Below are 12,418 nucleotides of genomic sequence, written 5' to 3' on the forward strand. Positions count from 1 at the left end.
GAGACCCGATTTTAGTGTGGCCTAAAAGTAGTGTGATTTCACCAGGTCTAGGGTCAAGTAAAGGTTTAAAAAATAGACCCGGTCGTTATTTAGGGTCGGGTCCAGGTCAATCCAAACCTAGTTTCACCGGGCCCCATGTGCACCCCTAATCATCAGCCCCTAAGTTATCTCCACCAATCATATAGTCTACTTCCAATTCATCACTATCTGTCCCTTCCACATCACTTAGCTCACTTGTAACAACCCTCTTGCCCTTGGCCGTAGTGGCCATCTTTGGCACAGAATAATTTTTTTCAAATCCACAATCATATTCATACTCTTCCTCACTGTCAGTGAAGTTGATGTCTTTGGCAATATCCCCCTCCTCATTAGATGGCAAATATTCAGGGTCATCACTGTCTTCATCACTATTTTCATGGCGATCTCCTCCAATCTATCATTTACCGTCTAACTCTACTGAAACACCCTTATTCTGAAATTATATTTCAACCACATTCCCAACTGCATCAGTCACGGGATCATCATCCTTTGCTATCACATTCTTTTCTTGATCTCCTACAAATATCACTATCTGAAGACCACCACTATTAAGTTCCTCAGTTTCAACAACCCCAGTATCTCTCCCTACGTCAATATAACCAACTTTCGAAAATCCATCCGCATCCCCAACATCTGCACCACAATCAAATCCACTAAGCCCATCATCTCAGCTATTTTGCACATCGCAATTGCATCTAAGTCACCTTTCAACATCTTCAAGTTATTTTTAGAATCATTCGCAATTGGATCTTTACCATAATGCTGCAATGGCTGACTCCAAGTATTCAAAGTGCCTTAACTCTTCATATGCCTCAAACACATACCACCAATCGCCATCAATTTATTTGATGATTGTAGTTTGCCCATTCAAATACTTAAATACCCTGTTCTCATATCCGAATGCACTTCCATGATGCACCCTCATGTTAAAGTACACAATCTTCTACTCAAACAACCCTATTATTCAACACAATACATTACTAAAACAAACAAGAAAAAAATAGATCATCACAAACCCTAACTTTATTCACAGTCAATGCAGCCTACATTAAGCTCTATACAACTTAGATTCATCAACATTGTTCTAAACCTCAAACCACAAAAATGTAAGAAATAGTTGAGGTGAAACAACATTGCATGGATAGCAAGTTTACCTCAACAACGGCTATCTGTAGCGATGAAGATGAGTGACGAATGTGACAACACAACCTCGATCGAACTCCCAACAACACAATGTCTTCAACCAATAGCGTAGGTCGTCCTCACAGGAACGTTTTTGTAGGGTATGACGCAAACGTTTCAAAGACCAAGTGTGTTCTCAAACATTGTGATTTATTTGAGGAAGACGAAATGATTTCGCGAGAATAACATGAAGAAAAAGAAACCATCAAGGGCAAAATCGTCTTTAAAAAAAGTAATTTTTTTGTCCGAAGAACGATTTTAAAACCAACTCAAACTTTAGGGACAGTTTTGTATGCAAAAAAAAGTTCAGGACGAAAAAATTCTCGACCGATATGTTAGGGACCAAAATCATACTTAACTTGTTTTTAATTTAAGAGAATATGAGACTTAGTACATATCTTTTTTTTTATTATTTGAAATTGTGTATGTAATGAGAATGATTCAATATTTTTTTTTTTGAAAAAATACAATATTAGAAACCAAATAGATTTAACTTAACCTTAAAGGTTAATTTGATTATAATATCTACTAATATTATTTTTCTAATAAATACTTCAAAAATTTAGTGGTTATGCCGAAAAATGGACAGAAGACTATTATGTCTGATGGAAAAAAAATTAGAGATTAATTTGTGTATTAATTTTTTTGGGATTAAAATATCTATTTTTAAAACTTTTGAATACTGCTTTAGATAATTACTTCGTTAAAAAATAAATTGAAAACTAATTTGTCTGTCAGAATAAAACTTTAAAGATATTTTTGTGTATTAATTTTTTTGGACTAAAATATCTATTTTTAAAATTTTTACAAATTAATTTAAATAATTACTTTTATTTTCATATTTACTTTTCTTCTTAATTTATTTAAAATAAATATTCATATACAAATACCTTTGTAGAAAGATGATAATTAAAAATCGTTAAATAATATTTTAGTTAAATTTATTAAATTACCCTCTACTAATTTTTAAATATCAACTTCACATATTTCGTATACAAAAAAAATCAAGAAAATAAGGAATGTTTTGGGGATTCACTTTTTTCTTTAAAAAACGAGACTAAAAAAAAAATTAATAGTCAAATTCATCTCTACAAAATTACTTATTCCTTAAATTAGTCGCCAAATAAAAAAACCGGACCCAAAAAAAGAGGAATACTCTCTCTTACACACTCAGACACGCAAGTCGCTGCCCAGCAATACTCTCGCACACAATCACAATTCATAAAAACAAGATTCGGTAGAGGAGATTCATGCAGAAATTCAATCACAGCTTCGGATGAAGTGAACCGGCAACTACACCACAATCGATGTCGAAGGAAACGGAGTTTCTCTCTCGCCTCGCCGCGAACCACCTCCACCTCGCGCAATTCGAGCCCCTCCGCGCCGTCCTCCTCGCCCTCCGCCCTCGCAACCGCGACCTCGCCCGCCGCATCCTCCAAACCCTCGTTGCCCGATCTGGCCGCTTCCACAACATCCTCTGGTCCCCCTCATGCCCCTCCCCTTCCCTCCTCACATACCTCTCCACCCTCGAATTGCTCCAACTCGATAACGCCTCTTCCCCTTGGGGATTCGATTCCGAAACGCTGCGTTTTCGCGCCGAGTTTCTGCTTTTCGTGCAGAATTTGATCGACCTGGTTCCAGAACCTTCGGATGATGAAGAATTAAGGTGTAGGAGAGTTCTTGATGGTGTTTTGGAGCTTGGTGTGAAGAGGTTGAGAGTGGATGGTGACGATGATGATGTTGGCGTTGGGGATTTTGAGAGGAGTGAAAGTTCTGCTAATGCGAGCGTTGCGACTGTGGTTGAGGAAGGTGAGTTGATGAGTTTGAGGAAGATGGTTTTGGATCATGCGGGTGTTTTTGATGCTCTGTGTGGGAATGTGTATAAGCAGATTAAGCGGTGGGAGAGTGAGGACCGTGGATTGGAGGTCACTGTCAAGCGAGACGAGGGCGGCGGAGTGGTGGTGGAGGAGGAGGAGGAGGGGGCGGAGGAGGAAGGGGATGTTAGGGTTCTTGGTTGGATACTGAGGACTATTCAGGTTATTCATTTGGGTGCTATGAGAGAGAGTCTTGAAAAGGGGGATACACAAGGAGCGGTTTCCCATATTCGTTTTTTACATTTTGATTATGGAGTGGAGCAATCTGAGTACCGGTATGTTGACAATTTCCCCCCTCAATTTCCTTAACTTTTTGCTACATGGAGACTAATTCTGATGAATTTGATGTTTTTGTATACATGATGAGTTTAATTACTATCTACTGAGAGTGCAGAGATTGTTGGTAGATTCTATTAAATGTTTTTGTTTTTTTTTTTACACTGGCATTGTGTGCAAAATAAATCTATATATAGTATGATTCCCATTCAGATGAGGAATTCCAGTTAATCTTGGTGTGTAGTTTAGTAGTTTTGCTTCATATAATTATGCCTGTAAGGTAGGACATCTAGTTTAGTGTGGTATCATGCCCTTTTGTATCTTCTTTATTTGGGCTGCCCTACATTATCTTCTTTCTACGCATGTTTTGATGGCACAATAACTTCGTTTGATCTGTATGTTGTTGAATATAGACATAAGGGTATGCTTGGTTCTTGTTTTTAATTGTGTTTCATGTCTTTCGTGAAATAAGGAGTGAAAACATCTAAAACAATAAAATACCTGAGGAGATTTAAAACAAAAATATTGTTTCAATTTTCATCATTTCCTTCACAAATCTTGTTTTCATTATTTTCTTCAAAAATTCATAGAGCAACAACAACAATAAAACCTTTTCCCACTAGGTGGGGTCGATTATATGGATCAAACAACATCATTACGCCCTATCATAAATCATGTTAGAAATTAGTCCATCTATAAGTAAATCTCTCTTGATCGTCCTATTCAGAGACTTCTTAGGTCACTCTCTTGACCGGATGCTTTGATGGTCTTCTCCCAACAATCAACATGCTCAAACCACCTAAGGTGAAATTTTTCAATCTTTTTAACAATAGGTCCACTCTAACTTTCTCCCTCATATTTTTGTTCCTTATTCTATCCATTTGAGTGTGACTACTCATCTATTAAAACTTCCTCATTTTTTGCCACACTAAACTTATATTCATACTTATCCTTTACCCCCCTTACACTCTAGCCCATACAACATAATTGGTCTAATTAGAATGCGGTGAAATTTATCCTTAAGTTTCAGATAAACCTTTTTGGTTGCATATGAAGGAAAACGCATTCCTTCATTTTGACAAATCTGCTTGAATCCTTCAGTTCATATCGTCTCTATCTCTCAATTATATTCAATAATATAACCAAGATAGTTAAACCTCTTGACTTTTGTTAGGGTGTTTTCTCCAATTTTCATTGCAATGTTTGAGTTTACCCTTTGTTTGTTGCACTTACACTCCATATACTCCTTATTGCGGCTTATGCGTAAACCATGTATTTCCAAAACTTGTCTCTAAAATCCAATTTCTCGTCCAAATCTTCCCTCGATTCGCCTTTAAGGACGATATCATCGGAGAAAAGTATGTTCCATGGTATGGGTTTTTGTATATGCTCAATAAGCACTTACAAAACTAGTGTGGAAAGATATGTGCTTAGAGATGACTCCTGGTGTAATCCTACACCAATGAGAAATTTCTCTGTTATACCACGTGTTTTTCTTTTGGCAATTTCTTCTCACCTTTCACCAGACTCGGAAATCTATAATAAGAACCCTATGTTGAGTACTTGAGTGGTTTAGCTCTCTCCTGGATTAACTTAGCACTCAATTATTTGATTACTGCAAAGTTTCTATCAAATTTTCTCAACAAGAAAAAATCAATTTGAGAGCTTGTGAGTCTACTCTTATGTGTTATAAGGTGATCTTCTTGTTTTCTGAAGCGAATGTTTGCTATAAGAAACTCAAATGTTAAGGAGAAGTTCAAGATGACTTTACCCCGTGTTCACTAATCCAAAACCATGACCTTGGTGTATCCCTTTTGTACATGCTCCCATCCTTCCTATCATGTCCGTTTAAATCTCCTCCAAAAAAAAAATCTTATCTTCCAATGCCTTGGATTAAACCTATTGGATCTCCCTAAAACTTTTTTTTTTGTGGTCCTCTTCCAACCAACTTGTGGTGCATAGGCACTAATAACATTAAAGGTCTCCCCATCAATAGCCAGTTGGAGTGATGATCTGATCACCCACCTTTTTAACATCTACCACACCATTCTTCTAATGTTTATCAACAATAATGCCTACCTCATTTTGGTTCTTCTCGTTTCCTATTTGCCAAAGCTTAAAACTTGAGATGTCTAATTCTCTTCCTTTGCCCTCACCCAAAAGTTTTTTTCTGTAGGCACATAATATTTATTTTCCTTTTTGTCATGGTATCCACAGCTTCCATTGATTTCCCTGTACGTGTGTCTACACTCCATGTCCTAAATTGCGACTTACCCACCTTTACATTTGTGAATTAGCTTATTTACCCTTGCTTGTTTACGAAAACATCGGAACCCTTGCTCATTTTGCACTACATTTGCGGCATTGATGCAACAACCTTTACTCATTTGACACTGTATTCGAGCCATACAATGTGTTGCTTCTGAACAACATAGGTTTAGTGCAATCCTGTGTTTGATCTTTTGTTATTGGAATTCAACTGAGTTTTATGTTGGCTATTGATAGCCTAACACAACCCTTCTCTTTTATCCAGATTTGGGACCATGTAAAATGTTTGCAACAAAATGAAAATAGAAACCACGGAGTTCCTAGCTTCCCTTTTCATATTCAATAGAAAGATGAAACTTTAAATGCATGGTTTGCACTTGGGGACTTGATTTTATCATGAACTTCTATAAGCCTCATGTCTATTGTAGATACCTGTAAAAGCTTAGGGATCTAGGCTTATTTGACTGATGTAATTTGTAGTGGTAAGCACTTATTTTAGTGAACTACTTGTTTGGTCCTTGACAATTTCATTCCTCACTACTTCTATTATACTTTTAAGTCTCCAACCATGCAAATAATGGGACAAATAGTCTTCAAGATTTGAAAATAACGAGTTTATCCGCAACCACTTCCTAATTGAACAAGTGTATCTCATTATTAAAAAATGTGGACATATGAATTCTTCATTGTGTATGGCAGGACAAATTTGTCACCATTTTTCAATTGGTGGTGGATGAGTTTGTCATATTAAATCTTTAATTTGTCTCATGATTTATGGTTAGGGACTTGAAAGATAAAAAGGTTATGAGGGATGAGATTGTCCAGCCTGATAATTATCAGGGTCTAGTTGGGTCTTGCCTCTTTTTCTTTTTTAATATTTTTTTCATTCTTTTATTTGTTATTCATGAAGTGATGGAAGAGGTTTCTTCTTTCTTATTTAGTTAATTTGTTTTTCCCTCCTTTTTCTCATGCAAGCTTTTCCCTATCCAAGATGTTAAGATCTAAATGTTTTATAATCTTTTTGTAGCATAGTTTTGAAAGATCTCCTGAAAGTGGTTTTATCAAGAACTGAAGAGTTTGGGGACTCTTGGAATACCATGCGTAATCAGTTACTAGGGATTTTTAGTGAAGCTCTTTCATCATATTGCAATGACATCGTTCAAATGATACAGGTACAAGCTCTCTTTTTTTCATGAAGATATTATCAGAACAGAGCTTTTAGTGAGTAGCATATATTCATGGCACCATTGCTAATATGCTATTGGATCTCTTCGACAAATTGTATTCTTTTATTGCTTAAGTTTAGTTTTTATTTCTCTCCTGAGTTTTTCCCATGTATGGTAATTAAATTAACATTTTGGAAGTGCCAAAATTGGAGAATGACTTCATCATAGTATATTTGCTTCGCTCGGTTTGGATAGTGTCATAATAAATGAAACGGAGGGTGCTAGGAAGGTTACAGAGCATGTAAACTGTAGTAAATGCACCATGTAATCATAGGGTTAAGCTTGTGAAACTCCAGAAGCATAATAAAGCTGCTACTGTATAGCCTGTAGCTAGCTCCTACAGGTTGTCATAGTTAGTTAAACTAGGCTACTAGCTCGAGTCACTATCTAGTTAAAATCAACAGAAGTTTATATATTGAAATTCTCCATGTTTTACATTAGAAAGCCTCTATCTTTCTTTCTTTCCACCCCCCCCCTTTTCTTCATTATACTTTCTTATCCTTTCTCACATTTTCTAATCAATCCAACAAGACTTTTACAAGTACATATATACTGTATGCACAAGACATTGCTTCAACAGGGAAGCATGAAAACAGAGAGCAGAAAATAATTAGAATTCTTGAGATGTAATTTTGAGATAGCTCATTTCAAAGAAGGGCAAGGCTAAATTATTGCTGAAGCAAACAGAATCTTATGGAAATGCTTATTTAGCCTTTTAAGAGGAAGTTTGACAATGTATTATAGCATTCCAACTTGATCAATGAGGCCTTTTTATCTAAAAAATACATTTTCTGGTATCTTTGACTTTCTTCTATGATGAAACCAACTAGCCAGAATCACTACTCCTGATGTAAAATTAGCGTCTAACAGTTGAGAAAATAGTTTTTTTATGCTATAATTTTTTCCATTTGACATTTTGATGTAAATGAAGAGTTTGCTCATTTAACTTCTTTAAATCCTAAATATCAATTATTCTCTCCAGGGTATTCATGACGAGCTACTGTCTGAAGAGATAGAATTGGATAGAGTTCAATCTGACAAGTTTATTCCACGTCCTCTTGTACGTCTTCAAAGATATGTAGCAGAACCAAAAGCTAGTAAGAATTTAGATGGTGAAGCATTATTCCCAAGTGAGGTAATCAGATCTTTTAAGACAGATATGTATCATTATGCTCGTGTTTCTGGACTCCATGTTCTTGAGTGTATTATGGATACAGCCCTGTCGGCTGTGGAGAGGGAGCAACTGGAAGAAGCAAGCAATGTATGTGCCTATATTTTTGTTACTCTGCCAATATGCATATGTATGAATATTGTCATTCTATTAGATGTTACATTACATAATTTTTTTCTGGTTGTGGGGTTTTTTGGAAGAGGGGGGGGGGGGATGGGTCATTTTTAAACTTCTGAACTACCTAATTTAACCTACCATGCGGCTGTACTTTCAAATTCAAAGTTATATGCTTCTTGTTGCCAGGTCCTCCAATTGTTTCCCCATCTTCAGCCTTTGATAGCTGCCATGGGTTGGGATTTGTTGGCTGGTAAAATATCAGCACGGAGGAAATTAATGCAATTTCTCTGGACAAGTAAGTCACAAGTAATTCGGCTTGAAGAATCTTCTCTTTATGGTAATAAATCAGATGAGGTATTTTTCATCTTTCATTTTCAAAACGTGCTTCATGGGTGCTAATTAACTAAATGAAGTACTAGGTAGAATTCTGCTGAAAATTTTGATATTTCTGACAGATGTCCTGTGTCGAGCATCTATGTGATACCTTATGTTATCAGCTTGATCTTGCTGCTTTTGTTGCCTGTGTGAACTCTGGACATGCTTGGAGTTCCAAATACTCATTAAGGTTCTCCGGAAAAGAACAACTGGAGCTTGGAGATGGAGATGTTTATTCTGATCCTTTTGTTGAGAACTTTGTCTTGGAAAGACTTTCGGTCCAAAGTCCTCTTAGGGTAATAATCTATGTCAAATGTATGATACTGTAATGAGTGAGCTTGATGTTTTGCAGTCTTTGAGTAATACAACATTTGCTTATTATGACAGATGTTATCGACTTATATGTTATTTTATTCCCCATCTTCTATAAAAGGTCACCCTTTATACTGAGCACTTGAACATTCGAGCTTTATGCTTTTAGTGATATATGATCTATCTAGAGTGGCAGTTGTGGTACTGTTGGGTTTGGTAGTAGAAAAGGGGCAAAGTTTCAGTGGCACTGTGTAGTTTTTGCCACTATTTGGTTGGAGCTGATAGATTTAGGTGAACTAGAGAAAAGGTGAAGAAGATGAAGAGAAGAGGTGAGAGCAGAGCAGAAAGAGAGAGAGAGATCCAGAAATGTGAGTGATGATTCTGTTATTATGATCAATGATACTGAGCTTACAGCTTTATATACATGGGGACCGATTTTAAGTTAGTTAGGCTCCTAATAGATTCTAGAAGCGACTTGCCTAATCACTCTCTAACTGCTCAATTTAGTTAGGGTCCTAATTCTGACTCGACTCTTCTAGAGCTTCTCTAGCTCACTCTATTAGGAGCTAATGCTTGCACCTTCAATGACATATTTACTGACAAGCATGTTTTGTGGGATAGGATTAGATGCTTAGCATCTTTTTGCTGTAAAGCTCATGATCTTTATAGGGGCTTTTCCTCTCAGACATGCTGAGAGATTGGAAAGTTATGTTTTTATAAATTGATCTGTTGGTTGTTTTTCTTTTGTATAGGGGAACCTTATTCCCAATAATAGTGATGTTGTTTTGTTACCTTTATAATCCTTTGGTAATACTTCTTGTCTCAATCTGTAACACGTTCTTAGGTGATTCTTAACCATGTAGTACTTGAATGTTGACTTGTGCATGGTAAATATACAAACTGGGATTTGAGAATTGATTAGGAAAATATATATTTGTTAATATGTAAAATACAAAGGACATCACTCAAACTTAAAAGATCTTCTAATAGATTGGAAAGCTATGCTTCATTGTTAGCATTTTGTTTTTTATTTTTGTTCCTGTATTAGATGTCTGTTGTTCTAGTCTTCTTATATTGTATCATTCTTCTTTCATACAGAAAAGAACGGTATATTGGTTTCTAATTAAACATTTCAGATTGGGATATATTATGCATGGATATTTTAATGTTCATATGCTAGTCTTATCTTCTGTTGTACAGTCCTGACTTTACAGTCTTTGTTAGGTACTTTTTGATGTTGTCCCAGGCATAAAATTCCAAGAAGCCATTGAGTTGATCAGTATGCAACCCATTGCCTCTACTCTAGAAGCTTGGAAGAGGTGTGCTTATGTTTTCCTTTATCTCTCTGCATGGTCTTTAGAGTCTCTTGAGATTAAGATGGATATTTGCAGTTAAGGTGGCTGGATGTCTTATTATTATTATTATTAATATTATTATTATTATTATGGATTAATTAAGCTACATGGGATTATGCAAGCCGTGTGTGGCTAGAATTTCTTGACATGAAATGTTAAAATACTTACTCTGTGTTTACTCTTAACTGTATATGATATGTGTGTAGGAAGCAAGATGTAGACCTCATGCACATGCGTTATGCTCTAGAATCTATTGTTCTTGCTTTAGGAGCGATGGAAAGGAGTACATCTGATGAAATAGAGAATCATCAAGCTGTGCCATTATCCCATTTGAAGGATTTGCAGAGCCATTTGGATGCAATTAGTAATCTTCCTCGCAAGGTTATTCTCTTTTAGTGATCTTATCATTCTATTGTCCCACTTGCAGTAATTTTCTTCAGTTGGTTGTGTAAGGCAGGTTCTATTAATATATCTTATACTTATCAATCATGTTGTAATTTTCCTAGTTCTATCTAGTTAAATTTCGTTGTGTCATTCACACGGAACATACCACCACACACCAGTGATGTGAACTCATGTTGTATTGGCCATTGGGATCTTTTGTTGCTTTTTCCCCCATTTTAGACAAAAACAGTTGATTTGTTCCTAACTTACTTTTTGTTTTGAAATTTGTCTTTTAAGTAGTAAAATATTCCAAATTCGTTCTATGAATAATACAACAAACAACAACAACAACAAAGCCTTGTCCTACTAGGTGGGGTCGGCTACATGAATCAAACGACGCTATTGAGCTCTGTCATGTATCATGTCTACAGAGAGACCGTTTACATATAGATCTCGTTTGACCACCTCATGGATGGTCTTCTTAGGTCTTCTTAGGTAACTGTAAGGAAAAAGTTTTGCAGGATATAATATGCTGTGTGTCGGGAACTGGATGTTTAGTAATTGATAATGAGCATCCATGCAGTAGGATAAACATTTTAAAAGGTTCCATGTGCCATTGTTTTGATATTTCTGTGATTTAAACTGTAAATTTCAGTGTCATCATAAAGTGTTCAAAGTCTAGTAATTTTCTGTCAGCATACTTATCTTTTGGGAAATTTTCAATGATGCAGATTTTTATGGTGAATGTGATTATTTCGCTATTGCATATGGATAATGTTTCTATTAACTTGATGCATTGTGGATCACCATGGAGTGATTCTAAATTATCCAGTGCTTGCTCTTTGGAAGATGATTATCCAACCAGAACTGAAGGGGCAAATAAAATGGTTATATCTTTCACTTCTTTGCTACTTGATATATTGTCTCGCAACATTCCGACATCAGAGATTGAATTAGAGAACACACTATCTGATAGTGTTAATACAGCCACTAGACAGGCACTCGAGTGGAGAATCTCAATCTCAAAGCGTTTCATTGAAGAGTGGGAATGGCGTTTGTCAATTTTACAGCATCTTCTACCATTATCTGAACGCCAATGGAGATGGAAGGAGGCTTTGACGGTTTTACGTGCAGCTCCATCTAAGCTACTTAACCTGTGAGCTCTGCCTTTCTAATGTATAAAATAGCAAATAAAATGTATCTCATGTCATTTGAGAAATCAAATCTTGTGTTTCTTCTGCAGTTGCATGCAAAAAGCTAAGTTTGATATTGGAGAAGAAGCTGTTCATCGATTTTCATTATCTGCTGAAGACAAAGCTACCCTTGAGTTAGCCGAATGGGTAGATAGTGCCTGCAATAAAGTATGCATATATTCTTTTCAATTTTATGTGACAAATGTAATCAGTATTAGCTGCTAAGAGTCGTAGCGGTTACAGTCTTTTGGATGCATTCCTATTTCCATTTCTTAATGGCCTTCGATTTCCTGTTCCCTGTCTTGGAGGATGATGTAGCATTTTCTTCCATATGTAGGAAGATGATGTGGTATCCCGTGTACATGATCTGGATTTTTCCTCTTTACGTTCCCAGTTGGGTCCCTTGGCTACCGTAAGTGCCTAAGCAGTTTTCATTTTGTCATTTCAACATAATAAAATGAGTAATATATATTTCGTTGGTTTTGAGCATTTGCATTTCTTTCCAGATTCTTCTTTGCATTGATGTTGCTGCAACTTCTGCAAAGTCTGCCAAGATGTCGCAGCAGCTACTTGATCAGGTGCTGCTATCCTTTGTTCAATAGATTCCACTCCTTTCAACTAATTTTCCTTGCATTATAGAGGGAAG

General features: G+C 36.2%; 1 protein-coding gene across 6 annotated transcripts in view; it reads left to right on the forward strand.

The window, feature by feature from the left end:
- The first annotated feature begins 2,252 nt into the window (after positions 1-2,252).
- Positions 2,253-12,418, forward strand: part of LOC112769257 (uncharacterized) — a 34,152-nt gene continuing 23,986 nt past the window's right edge. Inside the window, exons 1-11 of one of the 6 annotated variants that reach the window (XM_072224427.1) lie at positions 2,253-3,370; positions 6,667-6,811; positions 7,848-8,126; positions 8,340-8,507; positions 8,609-8,824; positions 10,065-10,159; positions 10,402-10,576; positions 11,311-11,735; positions 11,823-11,940; positions 12,110-12,184; positions 12,279-12,350. In XM_072224427.1, the coding sequence (XP_072080528.1) occupies positions 2,529-3,370; positions 6,667-6,811; positions 7,848-8,126; positions 8,340-8,507; positions 8,609-8,824; positions 10,065-10,159; positions 10,402-10,576; positions 11,311-11,735; positions 11,823-11,940; positions 12,110-12,184; positions 12,279-12,350 (2,610 nt within the window). In that variant the 5' untranslated portion in view covers positions 2,253-2,528. The remainder of the gene's footprint in view (positions 3,371-6,666; positions 6,812-7,847; positions 8,127-8,339; positions 8,508-8,608; positions 8,825-10,064; positions 10,160-10,401; positions 10,577-11,310; positions 11,736-11,822; positions 11,941-12,109; positions 12,185-12,278; positions 12,351-12,418) is intronic. The other 5 variants (XM_072224430.1, XM_072224428.1, XR_011875982.1 and 2 more) reach the window with 5 other exon arrangements.

Source organism: Arachis hypogaea, chromosome 18, assembly GCF_003086295.3.
Source record: "Arachis hypogaea cultivar Tifrunner chromosome 18, arahy.Tifrunner.gnm2.J5K5, whole genome shotgun sequence".
Classification (NCBI taxonomy): domain Eukaryota; kingdom Viridiplantae; phylum Streptophyta; class Magnoliopsida; order Fabales; family Fabaceae; genus Arachis; species Arachis hypogaea.